General features: G+C 39.0%; 3 protein-coding genes across 4 annotated transcripts; 1 reads left to right on the top strand and 2 right to left on the bottom strand.

The window, feature by feature from the left end:
* Nucleotides 1-216: 216 nt before the first annotated feature.
* Nucleotides 217-4,220, top strand: LOC121960117 (myosin light chain 5-like). Of its 2 annotated transcripts, XM_088070774.1 has the most exons (7): nucleotides 217-1,448; nucleotides 2,024-2,131; nucleotides 2,224-2,299; nucleotides 2,416-2,520; nucleotides 2,947-3,025; nucleotides 3,104-3,152; nucleotides 4,024-4,220. In XM_088070774.1, the coding sequence occupies exons 1-7, from the start codon at nucleotides 1,446-1,448 to the stop codon at nucleotides 4,126-4,128; spliced, it is 525 nt and encodes a 174-aa protein (XP_087926900.1). In that variant the 5' UTR covers nucleotides 217-1,445; the 3' UTR covers nucleotides 4,129-4,220. The 2 variants fall into 2 exon arrangements, with proteins under 2 accessions (XP_087926900.1, XP_087926899.1); XM_088070773.1 differs by having other exon boundaries at nucleotides 3,104-4,220.
* Nucleotides 4,221-4,348: 128 nt separating this feature from the next.
* hpse (heparanase) lies at nucleotides 4,349-15,635 on the bottom strand. Its single transcript, XM_088070772.1, has 12 exons — nucleotides 14,976-15,635; nucleotides 14,156-14,271; nucleotides 13,124-13,252; nucleotides 12,162-12,335; nucleotides 10,623-10,794; nucleotides 9,788-9,835; nucleotides 8,447-8,540; nucleotides 8,260-8,366; nucleotides 6,573-6,687; nucleotides 6,234-6,355; nucleotides 6,014-6,160; nucleotides 4,349-4,732 (listed from the first exon to the last, which is right to left on the bottom strand). Exons 1-12 carry the CDS (start codon nucleotides 15,188-15,190, stop codon nucleotides 4,573-4,575), a joined length of 1,599 nt encoding a protein of 532 aa, XP_087926898.1. The 5' UTR covers nucleotides 15,191-15,635; the 3' UTR covers nucleotides 4,349-4,572.
* Nucleotides 15,636-15,937: 302 nt separating this feature from the next.
* Nucleotides 15,938-27,388, bottom strand: helq (helicase, POLQ like). Its single transcript, XM_042509218.2, has 19 exons — nucleotides 27,157-27,388; nucleotides 26,829-27,062; nucleotides 25,496-26,099; nucleotides 24,802-24,980; nucleotides 23,744-23,944; nucleotides 23,601-23,673; nucleotides 23,421-23,518; nucleotides 22,833-22,931; nucleotides 22,050-22,195; nucleotides 21,707-21,946; nucleotides 21,154-21,295; nucleotides 20,666-20,770; nucleotides 19,909-20,116; nucleotides 18,830-18,987; nucleotides 18,649-18,747; nucleotides 17,401-17,574; nucleotides 17,039-17,152; nucleotides 16,177-16,311; nucleotides 15,938-16,077 (listed from the first exon to the last, which is right to left on the bottom strand). The coding sequence occupies exons 2-19, from the start codon at nucleotides 26,991-26,993 to the stop codon at nucleotides 16,000-16,002; spliced, it is 3,018 nt and encodes a 1,005-aa protein (XP_042365152.2). The 5' UTR covers nucleotides 26,994-27,062; nucleotides 27,157-27,388; the 3' UTR covers nucleotides 15,938-15,999.
* Nucleotides 27,389-27,519: the final 131 nt, after the last annotated feature.

The following is a 27,519-nucleotide window of genomic DNA, read 5'->3' as shown; positions in this document are numbered from 1 at the left end:
CATTTTATTTATTTATTTAATTGTTCATATAAAGGATCGATACATCCTGCTAGATTTATTTGTATTTTAATTGAGTAATTTATCAAAGAAATGGATTTAAGTACAATTTCAAGGTACATTTACTTGGATTTTCTACATTTAAACTAATTTATTTAATTGTATTTTTTATTTATCCTGGCAGTTTGTTATTTATTTGTTTTTATTGAACTTTTTTGTCATTTTACTGTGTACTTAAAGATACAAAAATTAAGTAATTTATCGAAAAACTGGATTTCGGGGAGCATTAGTTTGATAGGCTATTTTAAAGGACTTTGGCACTGTATCACAGTTTTACACATTTACAGATTTCAACTGGATAAATATGACCTCAGTGCCCAAACACAAAGTTACATGTTACTGAGTTTCTGAGTTTCTGTCGCATAGAAATTAATATAAATATGTAATATTTCTGTCACATGAGCGCGAGGAGCCGAAGAGGAGGACTGTGGCGCCGCCGCGTGGACGCTGATCAAACTGCTTCAAATACAAGAAAACATGCTGACTAATGTTTAAACTGACAGATTAATCAGACGGTCATATCTCAACCGTTTGCTGTTAAATGTTTTTTTTATAGTTACATTCTTTAATTTGTTTTCCACCTCTGGCCTGTCTGCAGCTTATTTCCACAGTTATGGTATCCCTGTGGTGTACAATGATTTGATTTTGTTTTTATAAATATATTTCTTTATATTGTTTAGTTTTAGCACTTTCACATGTAAAGCATTTTGAGCTGCATTTTATAAATGAAAGGTGCACAAAAAACAAAACAGACAAACAAAGCCTTAAAAGGTACTTATAGTATGCATGACTGGCAATGATTGACATGTTGGTAAAAATACATATATAAAAAATACATTACATAAATAAACTAATACAGAAATAAAACAATAACAACAACAACAACAACAACAACAACAACAACAACAACAATAATAATAAATACATTTTAAAGATATAAAAGACATTATTTCCTCAATACTCAAGTATCTAAGTATTTAGTTGCACTTGTAGTGTTGCTGACAGACAAAATAAAATATCCCACTTCTCATATTATAAGTTTATTAAGATTATAAGTAAGATTTAAAGTGACTTTAGTAATAAAAGAATAAAAGGCGGGACAGTCAGAGGGCAGAGTCAGTCGTTGCTGCTGATGTGAATCTCTAGAAATAGAAAGTCTGTAAAAGGTTTCAGATCAGCAGCAGTTGTTGTCGAGCCTCCGGAGAACCACAATTTTACAAACATCCTGCCCATGTAAGGGGAACTGCACGGGGCCGCGGGGGCCCCAGCTCGTCCCCACAGGCCCCCCCCTCATCAGACAGCTGCTGTATTTAAACCAGCGGCTCCCAAATCATCATCATCATCCTCATCATCATCCTCGGACTGACGGCCTCCCTGCAGCAGCTCACATGGTACGTACTCACTCCAGCTCTCATTTTATCACTGTTTTATTTCTGTATCAGAGTTATAGTTCAAAAGAGCCGCAATTTTAACCCTTTCACACCTGGACCGACAATTTTCACAAGCTTTAAAACTGTTTAACTTAAAACAATTTGTTTGATTTCTTTTGAATAAACAGGATAAAAAAGGCAATGTGCAACTTAGTAAGAAATGTCCTGCAAACTTTAAAAATGTGTAAAAGGTGACAAGAAAACGACCTGACAATTAGTTGGGAGATATTACATTAAAAAAAAAAAAAAAAAAGGTTAAAAATACATTATTTAAAAATAAGTAGGGGAAAATGTACGGTAAACAATATTTATAAATCTCATAATTATATATTTCCATATATATATTTGGTCCTAAATATTTAATGTTAAAATAATATTTAATGTTTTAAACCAAGCGTTCAGGGGCTTTTCACTTATATAGACAAGTTTTAATTTACAGGAAAAAATCGGAAAAACAAACTGCACTTACAGAAAATAACTCGTCTCTTTCTTTGAGTTCACAGTAAAAATATTTTCTGTCTGTCTACATTTTTTAGGCGAGCAGGAAAACGAAGAAGAAGGAAGGAGGCGCCAAACGAGCTCAGAGAGCCTCGTCCAACGTTTTCTCCATGTTCGAACAAACTCAGATCCAAGAGTTCAAAGAGGTGACGCCAAAACGCTCGCCACATAAAAAAAACTGTTTATTCGTATTAATATTTCCATGGTTTAGAGTCACGTGTTCACATTTTTCATTCAGGCGTTCACGCTCATCGACCAGAACCGCGACGGATTCATCGATAAAGAGGACCTCAAGGACACGTACGCGTCTCTGGGTCAGTAGGTCTGATAACTCGCGCTTATATCGTCTGATAATAAATGTTTACGTCACTCAGACATCACATGTGTGTGTGTGTGTGTGTGTGTGTGTGTGCGTGTGTGTGTGTTTCAGGTAAACTCAACGTGAAGGACGTTGAGCTGGAGGACATGCTGAAAGAGGCCACTGGTCCCATTAACTTCACCATGTTCCTCAACCTGTTTGGAGAAAAGCTGCACGGTGAGTTAATGCAGCTCGTTAACACCAGCTGCATTGTGGGAAGTGTAGGACTCAGCGAGGTGGACTACAAACAGACTCCATGTTCACATACAAACCGTATCGCCCTGCACACAGAATACGCTTTTCAAGATCAAGCTTTAAAAAATATTATACTTTAATATTATTTTCTACTTTTATTGAGTTTATTTTTTAACCAGCATCAGGTCTCATCATATATTATATCACATCAAATATTCATTCATTTTCAGAATTTTAAATTCCAGATTTTTGTCATAATGCCACTGTGTTTTTAGATTAAAAATAAAAACACAAAAAATAATTATTTTCTATATACGACATGCTAAGCAGATTATTATTATTATCTTTGTCATTATTATTATTATTATTAATAATCTATTTTGTTATTTTTCTACATTTTGCATGCAGGTACGGACCCTGAAGAAACCATCTTAAACGCTTTCAAACTGTTCGATCCTGCCGACAGAGGCTTCGTCCACAGAGACGAGTGAGTTCTGACTTTACAAATTCACAAACGCAACTTTCGTTGTTTAAGATAAATGAAATTTTTGTTGTTTTTCGGCAGATTACAGAAACTACTGATGACTCAGGCGGACAGGTTCACCGCTGAGGAGGTAAACAGTCACAGTCAGTTCATGCTGAGTGACGTTTCGTTTGTTTACGCTCTTTTTAGTGAGTCCAAAAAATCAAAATGTCTCAAAACAAGTGAAACAATCTGCACGTTTCCAATTTTATTCAACCAGTTGTTTTTTTTTTTTTAAATCTATTGAGGCGTTCTGTCTTTTTCTCATTCTCACAAATTTCAAGAAATTAGTGGATTCAGAAAATTATTTTAAAACAACGAAGGAAAACCTTTCTTTACATAATTATCATCATTTCATATTTAAACTTTAAATGATAATTTTTTAAGCATGTTTTACAGGTCATTTTCTTTTTTTAAATTTTAAATCTTTTTTGTCTTAAAAAAATCTGGTAATTTTCTTGTAACTTTTTTACTAAAATAGCACTAAAAAGTCATAGTACAGCATGTTGTCCAAATTAGAAAAAAATAATTTTTTAAAAAAAAAAATCACAAATTTCAAAAAATTAGTAGATTTATAAAATTATTTGAAAACAACCAAGGAAAACTATATTTATATAATAATCATAATTGCATATTTTAACTAATGTGACAAAATTATTCTATTTTTTAAGCATGTGTTCCAGGTCATTTCCTTTTTTATTTTCTTTAAAAAAAACGTTTTGTTTTTTAAAAATATTTTTCAGGTAACTTTCTTATACAGGAGTACAGTATGTCATTCAAAATAGCAAAAAATAAATAACTAAGTAAATAAAATGAAATAAAAAAATGTTCAGACTTTACGACCTCAAAGCTCATGAACACACAAAGTGGGAAGAACGACTTTCCAACTCGGAAACTCAGGTGACGGCCGCGCCCGAGCCGCAGTGACATGACTGACTGTTTTATCGTGATCGTGGCTGCAGGTGAAGCAGATGTTCCAGTCGTCAAACATCGACGCTGCAGGAAACCTGGACTACAAATCTCTGTGTTACATCATCACACACGGGGAGGAGCAGGAGGACTCGTAAAACACAGAGAAATGAACATCAACGGCTGATCGTGTCTCAAATAAAAAGGAAAACTGTCAGAAAAGCTGCTCTGGAATTGAATGATTATTGATTATTGTGACATTAACCTCATCAGGCTTTCTGGGTTTATAATATGAGCTTCAGAGAGTTTTTACAGTTATTTAATAAATGTTTTGAAGCCTCCGTGGGTGGATGATTTTAGGATTTTGACAGAAAACACTTTTGTTTAACAGCATTTAGAAAAACTTTATTAGCACAGCATTCGCAGTTCTCTATAAATAAGAAAATCCAGCACCTGTCGTGTGATTTTAGAGAAACAGAATAGCACAACATGTGTTTACAGTGTTTTGTCACTTGAGTTTTAGCTCCTTTTAGTCCAGTTTTAGTCCGTGTCTCACCTGGCAGGTATGAGGACAGGTGCGAGCGTGTGCGTCCCACCTGAGGTCAGAGACAGGCTGCCGCTCGAGCGTCCGTGAGGACGAAGAAGGCCAAAGAGAAGGCGGGAAGCTGCAGCCGTTCAGACGGCGGAAGACGAGCTCCTCTCAGCTCGGGGAGAGTTTTATCATCCACCATCTTCAGCACGACTCCGTTCAGCTTCACCGACCTGCACGAGAAACGAATTTTAATACTTTGCACTCAAATGTCAAAAAGGACTTGAATCAATTAACGACACAACAACTAAATGCTCATTTATACTGAAAAAAAAGAGGGTTTGGGGATTTATTTACTCTTTAAATGTGAATATTTTCCAGATTCTTTCCTCCTCTAAAAACACTAAACTGAATATTTTAAGGATGTGGACCAAACACATCTGAAGATGTCATTCTGGGCTCTGATTTTTACAATTTTCTGACACTTTATAGACCAAACAACAGTTAGATTTATCGAGAAAATAACTGACAAATTAATACACAATGCAAATAATCGTTAGCTGCAGCCGAGTATCAAAGAATCAAAGTTTTGAATTATTCTATATTACATCTAATTTACTCCAAAACATGACTTTGTTCGGTCAAATTTAAAGTTTGATGGTCGTTCAAATGCTGAACATGTGAAAAACCATCAACATATTATGTTATCAACAAAGTATTTATTTTGTTTGTCTTTTTTAAAAAGAAGCTTGTTTGTGTTTCCTTTGACTGGTTGTGGTAAATGTACACGGCTGTCGTTTTCATGGTTCCTTTATCCTGAGCTTGTGACATTAAATATATATATACATACATACCAACATATATATACATTTTTTCTGATAATATATATCAGAAAAAAGGGATTCATAACATACTTTTTTCACTGTCTTAGCATTTTTCTGTATTTTAATAGATTGATTTAAGGCATTTTAATATCAATTAAGGCCTTATTTATGACGAATTTAATGCTTTTTAAGACGTTTTAAGGATCTGCGGGAAGCCTGTACACTAAAGAGTGTATTTAGTCAGAAGCAGGAGACTTTTGTCAAAACTTAAACTTTTGGTTTATCACAAACATTCAACATCATCACATGTATGTAGGACTGAAACTGACAAAATCAAAAATAAATAAATAGATGTGTAAATCAATAAATGTAAATCCCCAAAACTACTTTTATTTAATTTACCATTTTATTTATCAATTTATTCATTGTTATATTTACTTGCTTATTTATTTATGTATTATTTTCCACTTTGCGTATAAATTCCCCAGCTTATTTGTTTATCTGATTTGATTTTGTCAGTTTCAGTCCTCCATACACGTAGAGAAACAAGGATATGAAGAACTGCATGTTTTTATTCCCGCCCTCGCCTGTGACTGAGTCCGACATCCTTTCACATTAAAAGTGAGAGATAAAACGTGACTTTTCACATGACTGGAGCGGACAGCGATAAATGGACGTATTGAGCGGCACCTGGAGTAGAGGCCCTCCTCCCCCGGCTGCTCCGACTGCAGGACAAAAGCGTCCACTGTGCTGGAGGACACCGAGGCAGGAACGGAGATCCTGACCGGCTTCTTACTCAGGTTCATAGACATCAACGTGATGGCTCCGCTTCTGTAACTGCACAAACACACCTGAGAGTTACTGCGTGAGCTCGGAGGCAGATAACCTGAAGATGTGAGAGCAGGAGTACCTCGTTTTGTTTGCACAGTGCAGATAGAGCCGCGCTCTTTTACTGCGAGCAACGCCGGAAAATTCAACTTTCAAAACCTCCGGACCCACGAGTCTCTTATAGAGAACAGACAACCAATAATCCTGAAAGAGACGCAGTTAGAGGTCACAGTGACGGAGGAAATGTTCCCCTTTTCAATATGTTTGTACAAAAACTAGCATCTACAGTTTGGCTTATTAACAGAACTGATGAACCTAAAATAATCCTATTTCATAGATTAAAAACACATCTGGTGTCAGACTGCTGCTGCACACTTAATGTAAACATAAAAACAGTAATAAATGATTAAAGTCGGCTCACAGGAAGAGGATCCATATTCTCATCGATCAGGTGATAACTGCCAGAGCCAATGAGCACCTGCCGCATCACCACATCCAGCCCCAGTCTGGCTGCCAGGCCCAGTTTATCCAGCCACCTGCACACAGCACAAAGTCACCACGCTGAGACGTGGGTCAATGATGATGAAGCACGAATAATAATAATGCTGAAATGTGCTGATAACAACATATAACACCAAACATATGCCAATAATAGTAAATCACATCAACAATGCAGAAACATGTGCTAATAATGCCACAGATATAACATCAAACATGTAACGCCAAACATGTGCTACTAACGCCAAAAAACGTCCTAACAACACAAAAACATGTGCTTCACTAAAACATCAGCAAATTACATCAAAAAGTGCTAATAACACTAAAACATATGCTAATAATGCTTAAACATGTAGATGTAAAACCAAAACCTGTGCTAGTATTGCAGAAAGGTGATAACAATGTCGTAACGTGTTAACAACATCAAAACACGTGCTAATAACACCAACGATAAATTTACTAATAATGCCAAATTTGTTAATTATACCCAAACATGTTGCCAAAACATGTGCTATTAAAATGTTATAATTCAGAAACATGCCCCATAGCCCCACATTTATGCTAATCACACAAATAATAAGTAATAACTTCACTTTATATAGCATATATATATTTTTTTTTCTTTATTGAGTTGGAGAAAGTTATTATATCACACACCTGATATTTGTTGGACATCTTTTTAAAAAAGTCTGTCTGCATGGGGAGTCCGGGTTTTATAGACACATAGAGTCGAGTGTCATCGGCATAATGATGGACAGAGATTTTATGATTGGATGTTAATTTGCCAAGAGGAAGCATGTAAATACAGAACAGTGGAGGACCTGGGATAGAGCCTTGGGGCCCTCCGTATGGCATATTGCAGAAGATGAAGGTACCATTTTTCAGTCTGACGGTGTGACAGATCACGTCTCCACTTCTGTTATTAACTCCTGATATTGGAAACCGTGGTAGGACATTATCCTTTAAATATCTGCTATTAAAAGCAAGTAATTATTGGTTATCTGTATCGGCTGAGAAAACATCCTTGTTTATGCATAGATATTAGGCTGACTGGTCCAGTAGCAGTCTAGCCTGGGTCCAGACCCTTGAATCACTGTCGAGTGCCAATAAAGACTCCTTCACTGCTTTTAACACACAAGCCTTGTTGTAAGTGAGCAGCTGTGAGATTAGTCATGAGACCGGGGTTACTGGCTAATGAATAAACTCAATAAACTAACATGTAGCACTGTTGAGAGACCTCAATCCTGCTGTTGAACACAATCCAGCGTTTGTACTCATTTTTCTGCGTTTCCTCTGCGCTCAGCATCACTGTTAATGAGATGTTTTTTACTCACAGTATATTTCAGAGCAAATATGTGGAATAATCCTGGTTGTAGATGAAAGTATAATATACTACACTAAGTTAAATTTATTGTCATTGAGGACAAAAAGAAAACAGAAAATATTTAATAATCATAACCATTGAGTTTTCTTCTGTTTTTATACCTCAAAAGATTCATTTTTGAACTGTTACTGATTAATTTTCTATCGAACGACTACTTTATATATATAATGTGCAGAATTTGTGTCTCTCTCGTCTTTGCACTCAGTCCCGACTTGCACAAACTCACATGAATCCTGCGACGAAGGTGTCCGACAGTCCAGGAGCTCCTCCTCCGTACGCTGAGCTCGTCTCTCCGAGCCACACCGGCTTCCCCGGAGACAAACGCTTCACTTTCTAAAATCAGGAGCAGAAATCACAGACTGACTTCGACATCTGGACGTCACAGGTCAAACACTTCTGCTGCACGTTTTTACCTCCAGAACTTCATTCGTCTTTAAGGCGAAAGAATCCAGAACCTCTGGATCGAGGAAGTCCTCCAAAGACGTGTCTCTGCCGTTCACATAGTAACTAAGAGAGGATGAATGAATGCTTTTAGTTTTTTTAAATCATAAATTTGATTTATGCTAATTTTTCTGTTGATCGTCACTGGACCAGGCTTGTCAAAAGTGACCAAAGCTTGTCGATATCTCATTTTGTTTCAAAAATATTGACAAACTAACTTTAAAAAGGTATGGGTCAGCACATACTCAGATTTGGCCAATCATCACTAAACTGTCCAGAAATGTCCACATTTGTACGTGAAATATACCCCAAAAGTTTAATTCAAACCAACCACTAGGGGGCGTCACAAATGTTAAAAAAGGGCTAAAGTCAATCTGTCAAGATTTTCTGACATTTAGAATATTTTGAGCTGAGTGTTTGACAGCCACAGCATTTCATCACGGCTGATCAAACAGCTGATGGTCCGACAGCAGCAGTGAGACAGACAGACAGAGCGCAGCTTCTCCTCACAGCACCAAAGTGTCTGAAACAGACACATCTGCAGAGGTGAAAGTGACTTCTTTAGACTCTACAGACGACTTTGTGTTAGTTTCAGCTTTAATCAGACTTTGGATGAATTATTTAGAAACAGCAGGACGCATCGCTCCGTGTCTCATCCGGCCGCTCGCGCTGAGCTCTCATTATTATTACCAGGGGCAGATGTAATGTTTTGGGGGCCCGGGGCCACAAGCACATGAGCTTATTTTCAGCCTTTCTCTAACTGTGAATGTCGGCAGGCTGTCGGCAGCTATAGGAGAAGTAGGCCGACTCAAAAGTTTTTAATTCCTGAGTAAAATGATTAACAGCACAGAAGTTTGACAGAAGCTGAAGTCAGAGTCCTGCAGTCAGGAGAGGTTGGACTATTATCAGCACAATGTGCTTCAATTTACCTGAAGTTTGTTTCAGATGGAGCTTTTCATTTTTATATAATGCTGGAAAGTTTAATAAATAATAATAAATCACATGTTTATTACACTCCAACACACCATGGTCACATGACACTGTGTCAGTGAACTATGAGGGCAAAAAACAAACCACAAAAAAGAAAAAGAAAAAATCATTCTTCAATTGTAATTGAGGTAAAAATGTTCAATTAAGGGTGATATTGATTTTAGGTATGAGGTTCGGACCTTTGCTGGGAGGAAATTTTAGCAACTGGACCTCTTTAAATTTCAGCTGAATACCCCTGCACTGATGTATACACAGTCAGCGGCCCAAAGGTCGGTCAGTGTTTACTGTATGTTCAGAGGTTTTTGCCGTGAAGGTGAACTCACTGGTGCCAGGTGCAGGCGTCCACAGCGTCGGCTCCGCTCTGCAGGAACCTGCAGCGGCGACACGTGACGAAAAGATTCAACACGCAACAGACAGCAAGTTAACCAGCACACATGTGACTCTGTAATTCAATTATAACACAGAATCAGCTCTCAGTGCAGCTCCGTTTCACACAAGTTTCTACAGTTTTAAAGAGTCAGACACAAATTTGATGACTTTAGACAAAATCTAAAAAAAGACTGCTTTGATGCCACCGTCGTGGCTTCACGTCGATTTGAGCCTTTTGGCTTGGAAAAACTTGAGATCACCACCACTCAAAAATGACGGGCAGAAATGCAACAAAGAAAGCAGACTTTAACTAACTTAGTACAGATTTTAAAAAAGCATTCATCATTTTTATATATGTGATATTTACAGAAAAAAATGGAAAAGAAATGAAATCACACATTGGAAAAAATAAAATCAGCTATTAATTATTTAAAAATGGAATAAATAAATACATTCAAAAATGGATAAATGTATGCATATATATATATATATATATATATATATATATATATATATATATATATATATATATATAGTTGGGTTTTACATTTTAGCATCTTGCAGCATTTTGATGCTGCTGCATTTCATAAATGAAACTATATTTTGATGTGAATTTTTATCTTGTAAAGCATGTTGGGATGCATTTCTTGTATGAAAGATGCTTTACAAATAAAGTTATTATTATTATTATTATTATAATCATTATTATCATTATTATTAATTCCATTTCGTGTTGGGGTCCTTAATATTCTTCACAGAAGTCGTGACAGAGACACTTTGACCTCTCACCCCTCCAGTATGTCCGTCCGGTGGTCTCGTGGCTGACCGACGTCCGGTCCGTACAGACCGGCGTCTCGGTACATTTTGGACTGTGACATCATCTCTCGGAGGCGAGTGAAGTCCCGCCCCAGCTGATTTCCGTCCACACGTATCCCGGCCTTCTTCTCGTAACTGTTTGGCTCTGAAGACAAAAAAAATCAGCTTCAGTTTCTGTTTGAAAGCAGCTCGGTTTAAAGCAGAGTTCACAGAACAAACTGTTTCCCAGATAAAACGCCATGACCTCACTTCCTGTGTACACAGCGAGGTGATAAAAGCTCTCAAACCACGTGAAAACACAGGAAGTGGAAGTCAAACTTCTGATAAGAGACCGCAGAGTTTCAGTATGACTGAAGGTGGACTGTCATAATGAACAGAAAGCAGAAGAGAGAACAAATAAAGAAATAAATAAATCCATGAGATATTAAAAAAACCTGCACATCATCACAAGAGCAGTTTTGACTTTCCTGCTGAAAAAGTGAAGAATATGAAAACATTCATTTCCTGTCACACTGATCTGATGTTTGCCGGCTGCAGACTTTTAGACGAGGAGGAAATTGAGTTTTTCTTTTCTGCTTTACAAAATATGACGACTGCCGAGAGCTGAATGAAACGACTGACCCACAACACGTCCTCTCTCAGACCGACAAAAACTGACCAACGCTTCATTTTTAACGCTTTATTTTGACGTTTAAGTTTCTCAATTTTTTCCTAAAATCCCAGAAAGAAGGTCAGATAGATTGTTCAGCTGTTGCTATTTATTTTGCAATCAGTAAAAACAGCAATCATTGAGTTAAAAAAATCCAAACAAAACCTTTTCATGCCACTTTCTTGCTATAATGAAAAATAGTTTCTTGATAATAAAAACAACCATTTTTTATGTTATTATCCCCGAAGAAAACGCCGGAGATTCCCTGCAAAAAAAAAACCAAAAAAAAAAAACCATTTTGTTCCATTTTCTCAGCTGGAAAAGCAGCAACGCTTTAAAGAAAAATAACAAAAGTCATTTGTGCGTCTTGGTAAAAATAAAAGCAAACAAACAAAAAATGTATTTTTAAACAAACAAAACACTTTTTGTGCCATAATATTATCTCATCTGTAAAAAATGATAATTATAAACTAAAAATTCTGTGCCATTATTAAAGCAGAAAAGGACAAAAAAAACAACGAACTTTCTGTGCCATTATCCTGGCAGGAAACTTTGCAGTATTTTCTACAAAAAAACGACTCTTATTTGAACGTGTTTGGCTGTTTGCTTGTCGTGAACAGCGGTCTGCAGCTTTACAGATGTTTAACAAACTCAGCACATAAACTGTGTGAAATGTTTGTACGATATCGATGACGTGTGCAGCTGTAACATGTTTGCAGAAACGTACATCACAGAAAGGCGAGCGGGCTGTTTGACTTTATGGTTTCGTGTTTTGTGGGCAGAATTATGAGCCGACACGGTGATAAAAAATGGACTGATTGATATAAAACGTGGATGTCGTCAGCGTCAGTGTGTCAGCGTACCGTTGCCCAGCTCCCACGACATCCTGTACCGTCTGGACTCGCAGTACTGCAGCAGCAGGCGGGCGTTGCTGCTGTTCCAGCTATTGTCGGCCGTTCGCAGCAGAGCATTCAGCCCGAAGATCAAGTCCATCCCCGAGCAGCTGGAGAACGAGTGCAGCAGGTCGACGGTGAACTCTGAGAGAGGACGAGAATAAAACATCACGTTCTCTACACCTCCAAATCAGGCTAAAAAATATTATACATGAACATGATTTCTACTTTCATATCATCAGTCCTCATCAAATCATCAAATATTTTTAGATTTTAACAAAAACAACACAAAAACTGAATGATGTTGAGTCTCATCCTCCTCAGTGTGTGAGTGTAGCTGCTGACAGTCTGGGATATGTCAGTGTGTGAGTGTAGCTGCTGACAGTCTGGGATATGTCAGTGTGTGAGTGTAGCTGCTGACAGTCTGGGATATGTCAGTGTGTGAGTGTAGCTGCTGACAGTCTGGGATATGTCAGTGTGTGAGTGTAGCTGCTGACAGTCTGGGATATGTCAGTGATCAGCAGCTACATTGACTGTGACAGGTCACCTAGTGGAAATAGCATGTATTTCCTCCATATGCCAAATATGGTCAAAATGACCTCATCAGGTGGAAAATAGTCAAAATGACAAATTCAGAGTCAAAAGCCCAGAATGACACCCAGAAATAATACAAGTCCTGTTTTTCTGCTCTGATGGCTGTGGGATCAAAAATGTCAGTTTGAATGGGTTTCAATGGAGCATTTTTGGACCTGAACAGTCTGAATGTAACTATTTAGTTTCCACAGTGTATTTTAATATTCATGACACACGCATGAAAATTATTATTATAAAATTATCAAAAAATGAAGAATGAAAAGAGCCTAAAATGCACCAAACAGCACCTAAAGGGTTAACTCTCTTGTTACTTTTTTTTCTTGGTAAATGTCTTTAACCTGTGAACTTGACTCTGCTGAACTTCCTCTGCAGATCTTCTCTCATCAGGACGGCTTGTTTTTGGATCCACGCCTTCTTCAGCGTCTCCTCGAGCCACGCCGGCAGCTCCACGTCATCACAGCGTCGCCCTGACGATGACACGCCAACAGAAACGTAAAGCTGTGTATCGTCTGCATACAATGTTGAAATGAAAAAGCTCCCGACGCTCGTGAGTAGGAGAAAATAAACCCGACCTTCAGTACAAAGAAATTAACCCTTTGAAACCTGGATCTACATTGTTTTATTGTGCTGCGTTCCGACGCCTTTTGCAAGTATGTAAACCCCTAAAACCGGAGAAAATGTGTTCTATTTTTTATTTCTTTAAAAACACGGGGAAAAGGCAATCAGCAACTTGGCAAGTAATGTTCCACAAATTGCAAAAAAATACAAAAAGGTGACAAGAAATAGACCTTTAGAAAGTTTTAAAAAGTTTTTTTAGGGGGAATTATTATAAAATTATAAATAAAAAAAGAAAAGAAAAAAGGAAGAAAGAAAATGCCCAGAAAAAAATAGATATAATTATTATAATTATTTATTTTTAATTATGTTCCAGAAAAAAACTACACATGTATTTGTGAATTTTCTGCCCTTTTCTTCTTCTTTTTGTTTTTTCTTTCCCTTATTTTCAGCAGTTTCCTTTTTTGCATGAAATGTTCCACAAATATAAAAAAAAAAAATTAATGGGGACAAGAAAATGAGCTAAAACTTAACATAAAAAAAGAGAGGGGGAAATTATCCGTAACGAAAAATATCAATAAAACTGGATTTATAATTATTGAAAAAATGTTTTTATTTATGTATTCATTGTCATTTCATTTTATCACTTTTCTTCAGGTCCTTTCATATTTTTTAAATTTTTTCTTTTCTTTCATAATTTCCAGGTAGTTTTCTTGTTCCTTTTTTTGGTCATTTCTTGTTCACTTGCTCGTTGTGTTCTTTCATGTTTTTCTTGGTAATCTGTGGTTTCGGCGTTCAGGATCAGGTGAGTTTACCTGCTGAGACCTGATGAGTCCTCAGAGGACTGAACACCATGAAGTCTTGTCTGGTTCCCCCAAATCTCAGGAAGGCGGGACTTAAGGCTTTGGCCAGCGTGCGGACCTTCGCAGAGCTGCAGGAAATAAAAAGTAAAACTTTAATGTTGATGTGAGAAAAAATTCAAACAATAATTCATCTGCAAAATGACGATTTGTAAATCAGAATCTCAGTAAAGTCTCAACACTTCACACATGCGTTTATTCACACTAAAACATTACAAGATAAAACACTGCCTTATTATTATTATTATTATTATTATTATTATTATTATTATGACTGCTACTACCCAAATAATAATAAAACATTGAAATTATTAATTATTATTATTACTTAAATAATAGTAATAATAATAATAATTGTTATTATTGTTCTGATGACAGTGGGAAGAGTGAGTGAGGAGCTGAGAGGATTAAAGCAGATCAGAGGACATTAGAGACGATCAGAGGACATTAACTCTAACAGGATCTACAGATTAAAACCACCAAAACATCTGCTTCATTAGTCTCTGCTGGACACACTGAGACAGAGACAGAGAGACACAGAACCATAGACAAACACAGAAAGACAGACACACAAAGACAGACTGAGACACAGACCAAAAGAGAAACGGAGACAGAAACAGAGACAAAGAGACCGGGACAGGGACAGAGACAAAGACAGGGACAGACAAAGACACTCACAGTAACAGGGACATGAACTTCTCGTCTGAAGACAGACCCACAAAGACAGAGACCGACAGGGACAGAGACAAAGACAGGGACAGACAAAGACACTCACAGTAACAGGGACATGAACTTCTCCTCTGCAGACAAACTCGCATCGATGGTGAGGGACAGAAATCTTGTGTCCACGCGGTGAATCACTGAGGACACATCCAGCTTCACTAAGCAGGTCCGGTTTAGGTCTCTGTCTACGTAGACTCCTGTCCCGGTCCGGGACCAGAGGACAGACAGCAGGAGGACCGGGAGGACCGGCAGACAGACGCGCTCCATCACGGACCGAAGCTCCGACACACTTCCTGTTTACAGCCGGGGAGCAGCGCGCTTCCTGCGGCTTCACCGCTCACTGCGTCCCGCTCCACCCGCAGGGACATACGGTGACCTGCAGGGACATGTGAGGACAGGAGGGGACATGCAGAGAGGAGTCCACACCTCCAGTGTTTAATATTCAACCAGCAGCTGTGGACAGGGGCGTGACTCTGGTTTGAGAGGGCCGGGGGCACAATAAAGAAAAAGGTCCCCCCAAATAAAAACTGGGATTTTAATCTCATTTTCTGCTTTTCTTCACACATTTAATAACTGAAAAAAATCAGGTAAATAATTAAGTTGATCATTTAACTAAATTCTGTTAGAATAGTTACTTACGTGTGCAATATTTACACGTTACTAAGTATATTTGTTTATTTTAATGAAACTGAAAGCGCCCTAAACCCAAACTCAAAATTTAAAACTAGAAAATTACCCCTAAGACAAATTATTAAAGAAAAGTTTTTTTAAAAAAACCACAAACTTAAAAATGTCTTTAAAAAAAAGAAAAAACTTAAAATTATTAACAAAATTAAAAATATCCCTTCAACTTTAATTTTAAAAAATAGAAAAACACTTAAATATTAAAGCTGTTATTGTGAAAACTGTTTGATAAATTGGTTGACAAACTCAGACTTTTCATACAAACTGTAACACAAAGTTCTTCTATTATTTGTATTTTTTTTTTAATATAAAATAAATCACGTTGAGCCCTTCGTGTCCATTAATTTAATAAAGACGTGCATTTCAAACGATAAAAACAACGAGAGTTGAGTTCAGGGCAGATCTGACGGCTTCGTCAGCAGCTCGTCCACTTCCTCCTGCAGAGCTGCAGCTTTTTCACTCAGCAGCATCTGAAACACACGCAGACGTCACCTGACAGACCTGATCACATGATCAACCTCCAAAAACTTCATCAAAGCATGATGTCATCCGTGAACAGGTGAACTCACCTTGGCAGCAGCCACGATCTGATTGGCTTGTTTCTTAAACAGGTTTTCGATGGTGCGGCAGAGAACCGTCGGGTCGGCGTTCGCCAGGTGAGGCAGCGTTTTATAGCCGGCGTTATAAAGCTGCTTCGCTCTGGACTGAAGAAAAAACACAAATCCAACTGAGTCGAGTTTCAGTCGGATAATCTAAAGTCACACTCTGTCTTTATGTCCATTTCAAGGACTGTCAGAAATATGAAAATCAAACGACAATTTCTGTTCTTGCAGTTTCTGGCTGTGATGGCTGGTGTAATTTTGGCAATTTTTATTTTGATTAACAGACTCATAAACAGTGACAAAATTTATTAGAGAAACGAAAATTACAACAAAAACATTTAAGGAAATTACTAAACATTTACCAAAGATGAATGTGATGAATAAATACGATATTTTTTAAATTGCTAAGATGATTTCAAAGAGACACAAGTCAACAAAACTTTTCAAGAAAAAAAGATAAGTACTTTAAGGGGAAAAATGCTAAAAAAAAAAAATTAAAAAAAAGACAGAAAAAAGCTAGGTATTTCTAAAGAAAGAAAAACAAACATTTTTAAAAATCACCAAATTTTGAATAAAATAAATCACCAAAAAAAATGTACAGAAAAAAAAACACCAAATTTTTTAATGAAAAAAAATCATCATTTATAAAAATAAATAACCAAAACAAAATAAATAAATAAATTTAAAAAAAACTACTTAACTAACTTAAGGGAAAAAAGAAAAATATTTAAAAAAAAATCAAATTGTTTTTGAAGAAAATATGCCCTCCAAACCCTGCTCTGACACAGCCGGTAAATCCAGGTTTTTCTCTTCAGAGCTCCTCACTGACCTCCATGACCCCAGCCACCTCCATCAGAGGGACCAGTTCAGCCGTCACACAGTAGCTCAGCCTGCGAGTCAACTCCGACAGCAGAGCTCTGAACGGCCACAACTCCTCCAGCTCCTGCTCTCTCACACACACACACACACACACACACACAATCATCATCATCATCAGCTGAAACAGACCTGAGATCAGCCTCAACGATATCATCATACAGCAGCGATGCCAAACTTACAGCCCGCAGGCCGAATCTGGCCCGACAGGGGGTCTGTATTAGATGTGCGTGGAGGTGATACCTCACAGACCGTATTAGATGTGCGTGGAGGTGATACCTCACAGACCGTATTAGATGTGCGTGGAGGTGATACCTCAGTGAAGTGCAGGACGCAGGAGCAGAAGGCCGAGGACGAGCTGAGGAGACTCTGGACGAAGCCTCGGCTCAGCTGGAAGCGGTCGGCCACGCTCCACAGGTTCGTCTCCTTCAGCAGAAAAAACAGCACCAGGGCCAGATACATCCGCCTCACTGCGTCCATGTTCACACTCTGAAAAAAAAAACATGAAAAATTCTTATCAGTTCATTGCTGAGTCCAAGTGGACGTTTGTGCCAAATTTGAAGAAATCACTTAAGGTGTTGTTGAGATATCACATTTACGAGAGTGAGATGGATACAAGGTCACACTGACTTTGACCTTTCATCACCAAAATCTAATCAGTTTACTGAGTCCAAGTGGACGTTTGTGCCAAAACTGAGGAAATTCCCCCCAGACGATCTTGACATATTACATTCAAGAAAATGAGATGGACACAAGGCCACAGTGACCTTTGGCCACTAAAATCTAATCACTTCATCGTTGAGTCCATGTGGATGTTTGTGCCAAATTTGAGGAATTCCCTCATGGCGTTCAAGAGATATTGCGTTTATGAGAATAAGACGGGCCAGGTCACAGTGACCTTTGACCACCATTCTAATCAGTTCATTCTTGAGTACAAGTGGACATCTGTGCCAAATTTGAAGAAATTTGTTCAAGGTGTTCTTAAAATATTGCGTTCATTAGAATGAGATGGACACAAGATCACAGGGACCTTGAACTTTCCCCACCAAAATCCACTGATGTCACTGTTGATCTCAAGTGGACGTTTGTGCTAAATTTGAGGAAACTTCCTTGAGGCCTTCTTTGGATAAAATGTTCATGAGAATAAACAGAAAAGTCACAGTGACCTTTGACCACTAAATCTAATCAGTTCAGAGCCGAGCCCAAGTGGATGTTTGTGCCAAATTTGAGGAAACTTCCTTGAGGCCTTCTTTGGATAAAACGTTAATGAGAATGAGACAGATGAAAAGTCACAGTGACCTTTGACCACTAAATTTATCAGTTCAGAGCCGAGTCCAAGTTGATGTTTGTGCCAAAGTTGAAGAAATTCCCTCCGTGTGTTCTTGAGACATCAAATTCACAAGAGTGAGACCCAGTGACGCACGGTCACAGTGAGTTTGACCACAACATTTCATCAGTTCATCTTTCAGTCCATGTGGATATTTTACCCAAATTTTGACACGTTCTCACGTTGTTGACTTAGACTTTCAGTAAAGTTTTCATTTCCAGTCTGCAGTTTCTCACCTTCCTGACCGTCTGTCCGGCAGCTTTTCGGGCTACGAAACTCTCGGGGACGCCGACGGCTGCGGACATCTTCTGCTCGGCCGCGGACAGCAGCGTGAACTGCAGCGAGAGCACAACAAATAAAAGTCACTGACCTGAGACTAAAAAGACGCCGTGACGAAGCCCAGCAGAGACCGCGTACCTGTCTGAGGTACAGCATCCAGTCCGGTTTGCACTGAGCGATCATGTCGTACGGAGTGACCAGGTAGAGCAGGTGCAGGTGACTGTTGAGCAGCAGCCCCTCCAGACCTTTACACAGGTCTGAGTACAGCAGGTCACTGTAGGTCAGATCCACTGAGCCTGAAGGGTTAAACATCCTCACGTCAGACTGACGACCGCCGAGCGCAGAGAGGATCACAGAGTGATCACGGCTCGTCCTCAGGGACGCCCATGATCGGTTTTTAGGATGTTTTTTAATTTAAAAAAAAAAAATCACACTTCTGAAAAAACAGCAAAAGGTAGTAAAATATTGTTAATTAACGTAAATTTAAAACAAAAAAAACAAAATATTTTTCTTAAATGATTAATATTTATTTTGATTTTTTTTGTATCACGATTACTGTGTCTCTATTTTTCCCATTTTTATTTCTGACAAATATTAGTATTTTTATTTTATTTGTATTATCACTTTTACCATGTCTTTATTTATTTCATTTTTATTTATTTATCCTGTTGCTTCTTCTTCTTCACATTATTACTATATTTCTTTTTCCTTTTCCATTTAGGTCTTTTTGCTTAATTGTTTTTATCATTATTACTCACTTATTACTTATTACTTACTTATTACTTTTTTCTTTTTATCTTTATTTATTAATTCATTTCTCTTTCTTATATATTATTAGAATTAGTCATATTCATAAGTGTTTCCTTTAAATTAGGGTTTCATTTTTTTTGTCATCATTTTCATTTAATTCTTAATTTCACTGAGGCCATCTCGCAATTTTATTTCATTTTTTACTTTATTATTTGATTACTTTATTCTCTATTTCTCACTTCATCTTAATATTCTTTATTTTACTTCATTTTTTATAATCACTGTTACCATCTCTTCTTTTTAAGTCTTTCTTCATTTTTAGATTATTTTGATTTCTACTTATTTATTATAATTATTATTTATGGTTTCCTCTAATAAAAAGATAATCTGAGAATAGTCAGTTAAATAATCAGAATGAATTTTATGAAGAAATAAACCTTTTTTTTCTCTGTTAATGTGAGTCGTACCTTTGTACGTAGCTTTTCCGAGCTTCGTGATGTGCAGACTTTGACCGTGAGCGTCCTCGCTCACAGAGACGAGCTGTTTGTCCTTCAGCAGCTGGACGCTCTGCTGCACCGTCTCCGTCAGACTCTTCTCTGCACACAGCTGCTTCTGCTGGACGGACAGCAGCGTCCCGGACAGGAAGTCCAACACCTGATCCAGCGACCTGCTGATCTGCAGCGACACACTCAGTTAAACACGCCTGCATCGTCTTACCGTCAACTACACTAAAGAAAAAAAGATGGATTTTAGTAGTTTTATTTTTTCATTTTTGCTTTTTTTTTTTTTTAAAATGGTGCTATTATTTTCGGTCATCTTTTAAACTAATTTTCTTGCTCATTTTTGGAACATTTCTTGTTAAGTTAAATATGAGCAAACTGGTTTGATTTCTTTCAGAAACATGGAGGAAAATGCAATCAGCAATTTGGCAAAAAATATCTCGCAAAATGCAAAAAAATTTCTAAAAAGATGAAAACTTATAAAGAGGGGCAGAGAATTATTAGAATTAAAAAAGGGAAAATATGTATTATACATTTAAATTTATCTTATAGAAAGACTTTCTTTTAGTTTTCATTTTCATTTTGTAACTTTTTATTCATTTTCTTGCTCATTTTTGGGTCATTTCTTGTTTAGTTGCTTATTGCACATTTCTCAGGTCTCAAAGGGTTAAACTCGCCTGCATCACGTCATTATAAAATCAGTCTGAATGAAAAAACATTTTACGTTTAATCCGACGAGCGACAGGATGAGACTCAGGAGGCCTTTTCCGTCGTCCTGCAGCAGGTTGCTGTAACAGTTTTCCATCGGAGCACAAACGAGAGTTTTAGCCTGAAAACAAACAAAAACACGTTTCGCTCAGTTATTTTAACTCCTTCAGAGCTGAAACAACCGAACAGTCCATCATCTTTTTTCAAGGTAAGAATGTCAAAACTTCACCAAGATTTTTAAAAGAAAAAAAAGCCAAAAAAATTGTAAGAAAAAAAAAAAATCACCAAAAACAAAAACAAAAATATTTTGAAGAAAACTATTAACCCAAAAAACTTAAAGGAAAAAATGCAGAGGATTTTTAAATAAGCAAAAGGCATTAAAAAAAAATCATTTCAAGAAAAAAAAAAAAAATCAGTTTAAGGATTTTTTTTTGTAGCTGACTTAGAAGGGTTCATGCATTAACTCCTAAAGCGGGACGTCTGTCTCTGCAGTGGGACACTCACCATGTTCCTGTCTCTGTCCTGCAGGATGAGGATGCTCTCTCCCTCCGAGTCGATCCCGGCTCGACCCGCCCGGCCCGCCATCTGCTTATACTGGCTCCTCTTCAGGAAGTCCGTGGCCACGTACGGCGAGCGCAGGATCACCCTGAGGCGAGGACACGGGGGTCAAACCCAAAACAGAGTCAGCACGTCCTCTGAGATGGACAACATGAGACACTGACTCGGACGGATTCAGTGGAAAAACATCAAATGATAAAAAAAGCTCCTCTGACAGATTTCCCTGTCGCATCTCAATACAGCCTGAAAGCACCACAGAGCAGTCTGCCCGCTGATGATCTCCGTACAGCAGCAACGTTACAGCTGAAGAACAGTTTGGTTTCAGAGTCACAGGTATAATAAAAACTTGCTTATGATGCTTTTATTAACAGATATATGGTCTTATTAATATATATAAATGTTAATAAACATCTTATATCACGTTAACTCCCTCTAATGAAGAAAAAGCCGGATTTAAGGCGTTACCTGTTACCATGTTTGTATGAACGCGCCGGCTCACCTGCGGGCCGGCAGGTTGATGCCTGCAGCCAGGGTGGAGGTGCAGGTGAGGAGGCACAGCACGCCGCCGGCGTACGCCTCCTCCACCAGCTTCCTCTCCTCGGAGGTCAGGCCGCTGTGGTGATACGCCAAACCGTACGGCACCGTCCTCCTGAGCACCGGACACACCGAGCCGTTCCCGCTTTCCCTCAGCTCTCGGAGCAGGACGGCCTTCTCCGCCTCCCGGATCTGCAGGAACTCCCTGAGAGACAGCGACACGGAGAGAGTCAGGAGCGTCGACCCGGAGCTCTGACCCGGAGCTCTGACCCGGAGCTCTGACCCGGAGTCAGACGGCGGTCACTCACTCCTTCAGATATCTGCAGATCATCCCGGCCACGTTCTCACAGTTCTTCTTGGTGGGGCAGAAGACCAGGCAGGAGTGAGTCGGGATGACTTCAGTCACCAGAGCGATGATGTGATCCGGATCCGTCTTCTGCATCGAGCTCGAGTACTGATGAAAGATCAGACGTCCAAAAACATGAATGTGAGTCTGTGCGTTCGTGGCACCCGATCACTGCTGTTTTATTATTGCCTTTGATGGTCATCACAATCATCGTTAATAATAATTTTCCCTTTTTCTTCTTGTTTGTACTTCTGGAAAATTTCTTAACAAGATGCTCATTGCCTTTTTTCCTGTTTTGCAGAAAAAAGTTTTGCTTAACTGAAACTGGGACAGTTTTGTTTATAGTAAAATTGGTCATAAATATTATTCCGAGTGGCATTAAAAATTCTTAAATCTAACTGGCTTTAAGCTGTAAATATATTTTGTCCCGTCGCTGTTTAAATATAACTGGTCCTGCAGCTGGTGATGCTGTTCTTCAGTACATTTGTCATTTCAATGTCTGACAGAAAATAAATATTTAACCTAAACTAACCTGATGATATCTTCATATCTCACTGAGGAGTCAAAGGGACCTTTAAGCTCCACAGAAACACTGATCTGATGTATATCGTGATAAATATCGATATCGACTGATATGAAAAAATATCCTGATAAGACTTTATTACATATTTATTTCGTATGGCCCTGCGATGTGCTCAGAAAGCTGTTAGGATTCAAACATCCAGCCTGTGAATATTTTATTCACCTTAAAGTTGAGCAGACGTGAGAATTTAAAGCAGTCCTCCTCCTTCGGGTCCACCTCGTAGATGGTGTCCTGCAGTTTAACGTACTCCTTCAGCTGCACCTGAACGCACCACAGACGGGTTTATTAAGACATCATCGGGACAATAAAACACAAGCAGACGACTGCGTCTGTATGTTACGTTCTGTTTACCGTCGACCTGCATTTTAAACCAACACGACAACTTCCTGCAGCCAATAAAAATCACGTCACGAGCCAAAATAATGACGTTGAGCCTCTTTTGAGTCATATTTTGTCTCTTTTCGTGGTCGCTCTGCTTTTGTTATGGATGTCTTGTGGTATTTTTATTTTCAGAAATGCAGCATTTCACATCTGTAGATACGCCGTGCAGATGGATGCAGCCCGACGGAGGGCAAGACACGAACATCTGTTTACAATTTAGCTGTGAATCTTGAATAAATACTTTCAGTGTAGAAAATAAAGTGACCGGAAACTACGTAAAAACCTGCGTATTGCAGTTTTACTGTCTCTGCGTCGGTCTGAGTGCAGCTGTCAGTTCTTTTACAGTATTTTAACACTTAAATCACTTACAGGCCTGAAGTCGTTTGTGTAGTTTTCGGCCCTCAGAAACGTCTGCAGGTCTCTGATGTTTCCCAGAGTGGCGCTCATTCCGATAATCTGCGTCGATTCTGGAAAAAACGATAATCGTCATTCATTCAAAAGGTTTTAATGCTTAAACACGTCAGCGGAAATGAAAGAAAGCAGACTGACTGTTGGTGTAGAGAACTTTGGCCAGCGTCGTTTCAATAACGGCTCCTCTGCTGCCGTCGCCCAACATGTGAAGCTGAAACAGACGCTGACATGAGTAAAGTCCTTCGCCTTTACCGTCACGTCAAACTCAAACGGAGGTTTACCTCGTCCACCACCACCAGCCCGAGGGCGTCGATCCGGTCGCTCTCTATCAGAGAGTTGACGAGGCTGTGGGCTTTTTCTATCGTGGCGATGTACAGCGACTTCGAGTTTCGTCTCTTCACCGGAGGAAACCTGCCCTTACTGCCGGCGTACTCCTCCACCAGGAAGTCCAGCTCCAGGCCCAAAACCGCCAACCCCCGCACCTGCAGAACCACAGAACTGGAGCTTCAACAGCAGAGATACCGACATTTTCTAACGGACAGAGAAAATAAAGCGACTGACACTGTCAAGTGTTTTTGTACTTTAAGTATCCGTAAGAGCCAGTGGAGGATCCCCCACACCCCCGACAGAGGTCCTAGCCAAGACCCTAATGTCCTACAATCATAAAAATGTCCCAAAATCCTGGAAACAACTTAAAATCCTAAAAACATTCTTAATTCCTAGAAATGTCTTAAATATTTGTAGAAAAGTTCTAAAGTCCTGGAAACATCCTAAAATCCTAGAAAATTTCAAAAATCGTACAAATGCCCTAAAATCCTAGAAATGTCCTTAAAATCCTGGAAACGTCCCAAAATCCTTGAAATGTCTTGAAATCCTAAAAATGTCCTAAAGTTCTAGAAATGGCCGAAAATCCTGGAAATGTCTTAAAATCATAGAAACATCCCAAAATCCTAGAAATGTCTTAAATTTCTAAAAATGTCTTTAAGTCATACAAATGTCCCAAAATCCAAGAAATGTCTTAAAATCCTGGAAACATGTATGGGGCTGCTGCGACTGGCCCCTGTCATTTTGCAAAAGTGGCCCCCAAACAAAGCAAAGGTCCTGGCTCCTCGAGGCTCTATTCTCGGTCCTCTTCTACTTACTATGAACATAATAATCATTTCATCTTTGCCTCACTTTAATATACGTTTTTATGCAGATGACACCGTTTTATCTCCACGTGCCCACAGCGGTTACACCGCAACACAAAAGCCTGACAAAATATTGTTCCCATTGAAAAATACCAAAGTTTTTAAGTTTACGACATGTAAATTGAGGCTCTTTGGCTGCGTCTCGGTACCTTCTCCTGCACCAGCGATATGTACGGTAAGATGAACAGACAGTCCTTCCTCCGGCACAGCAGCTCTCGGAGGATCAGGATCTCTGCAACCAGAGTTTTCCCGCCGCTGGTGGGCAGAGAGTAGATGAGGTTCTTCCTCTGCTGAACACAGTCCAGGTTCAGACACGTCTCCTGCCAGTCTGAAACACAAAACACCAACTCTTACTCCATTTGTCTTTTTTACAGCCAATCTCTGACTAAAACGTCTGAAATGTGAATATTTTCTCTTTTAGTTGAAAAGACATCAACTCTGACTCTGAGAAACTGTTGAGAGAAATGTCCCAAAACCCCAGAAACATCCCATGATCCTAGAGACTCCCTAAAATCCTAGAAATGTCTTGGAAAAAAAAAAAAAAGTCTAAAAATCCTAAAATCCTAGAAATGTCCTTTCATCCTCAAAAATGTCCTAAAATCCTCGAAATCTCATAAAATTGAAAATATCTCATATTATTCTAGAAACACGTTTGGGGCCGCTGTGATTGGCCCCTGGCCTCCTGTCATTTTGGAAAAGTCGAAGGTTGAGCATCTCAGCTATAAAACCGAGAAAACCTTCAGATCTCGACTTTACAGATTCGGTAACACGAACGGTTAAAAAATGCTAAGTGATTCTGTTGATCTTCACGTTGTTAGTGAGAAAACACGAACGGCGCGTCACCGTATAAACTCCGGATTCCTCTCAGTTTGAACATCAGCTCTTTGACTTTGGAGGGGAGTCCGAAGAACGGCCCGAGGTCGGTGGTCTCCGTAGAAACCGTCTCCATGGCCTGCATGGCGACGCTGATCTCCTCAGAGACCACGGCTTCTTTCAACATCACGGAGCGTGAGACGGGGGACGGCGCTGCCGCGTTACAGACCATTGTCCTCTTCAGCTGGTCCTTCATGCTGCGTCTCCTACCGGTTTGTCTCTGGGGTTTGTCCTCCACGTTTCTGACCGGCGTGGAGGTTTTGTCTCCGTCCTGCAGTCTGATCCTCTTCGCCCTCTCGTCGACTTGCTCCTGAAACTGAAGCTGGCTGGCCGGTAAGTCCTCGAAGGGCTCGTCTCCGAGGGCGTCCAAGATGGAGTCGGTGAGAACGTCCTCGCAGGACTGTCTCCGGATGGCGTCTTTCGGCGGCCGCAGAGTCGTGAAGTCCGGCTGAATCTGCGGCTGGACGTCACGCTGCCTCTCGGTCTGTTCGGCAGCGTCCAGCTTCGCCAGGAGAGAGCTGTCCTCCAGGATGCTGTCATAGTCCCCGAACAGGTCCTCGCTGTCACTGCAGTACTGAAGACACGACGAGACAAGACAAGACAAGACAAAAGACAAGACAAGACAAGACAAGACGAGACACGATGAGACAAGACAAAAGACAAGACAAGACAACACAAGACAAGACAACACAAGATGAGACGAGACGAGACGAGACGAGACGAGACAAGACAAGACACAGGGAGATGAGACAGCATGCGGCTGTTAATCTGCAGTTGGACATCCTCAAATTCAGTCTGCTAATTTCTTGCAAATATGACAAAAATAAAGTTAAATAAAAACAAGGAAATGACAGTGAAGTGCTTAAAATAATAAAAATAATGCTGTAAATCAATTCAAATATAATTATGATCATCCTAAATATTGTTTTTCGCCTATTTTAAAGTCATCTTCTAAATCTAATTCTGATCTTATTGTAATTTCTTGCTTATTTGTCAAACATTTATTGCCAAATTACTTTTTTTGTTTGTTTTTGAAAAAAACTGCAACATTTAGTACAAAAGTTTAAATACTTGAAAAAGTGATGTCATTCAAGGTTTTAAAGGGTTGAATATTTGAGGTCCAAGTCAACACATCAAAATGACATTTTTTCTCTTAAAAGACGTCAAAAACATGAATATATGTTTATTCTCATATGGGACAGAGAAATGTCACATTTTGCTTAAAAAAAGACTGATTATTGATTATTGAAGTCGATGCTGATTATTTTGTCAATAAAATGAAATATTTTGTAAAACGACAAACCTGCGGGTCAGCCATGATGCTGCAGAGCCTCCAGGTCTGGGGACATTTCTGTGGACAGGGACCTCCGCCTGCTGTCCTCCCGGCGGGTCTCAGGTGAGTCCTCAGGTGCTCTCTCGACCTCTTCCGCGAGGAAACTCTCTTTACTTTGATGTCAGCAGCGTTCATACCTGTCCAGGTGTGTCAGCTGTCCCTCCTACAGCCTGATGCTGCATGTTAAACAGACCTCGGAGGAAACTAAAAAACAATAAAAATACTTTAACTATTTATCGTCGAGATAAAAAAAAAAAAAAAACAGCCAACGGCTCCAGTTCAGGTAGCATAACTTCACCTAGCGTCCTCCTGGCAGTTTGACTCCCTAATTTGTCTCTTCTGCGTGCTAACTCATCTCCGAAAACGTTTTAAAATAACCCGAAACGTTCTAAAAATGTCTTGAAGTCTGTTACTGAGATTATTTCACAAAATATTATCAGTAAATTGCAGTTTCATTCAACGCAGAAGCTGCAGCGGCTCACGAGCATCACAGACGTTTGAATTTTGTCAACAGACGTCACAGCAAAATAGAAATCCGCCGTCATTTCCGGCTTCGCTTTAACGGCTACTAGCTAGCAGAGCTAACTGAGTTTTTCTTACTTTTACTTGTTTATCTTCTGTAAACTACGAATATGTTGCCAAAAATAAAGCCGATGACAGC

The sequence above is a fragment of the Plectropomus leopardus genome, chromosome 20 (genome assembly GCF_026936395.1).
Source record: "Plectropomus leopardus strain MGB_pleo_1.0 chromosome 20, ASM2693639v1, whole genome shotgun sequence".
Taxonomy (NCBI): Eukaryota; Metazoa; Chordata; class Actinopteri; order Perciformes; family Serranidae; genus Plectropomus; species Plectropomus leopardus.
This window is presented reverse-complemented; position numbering and strand designations above follow the sequence as displayed.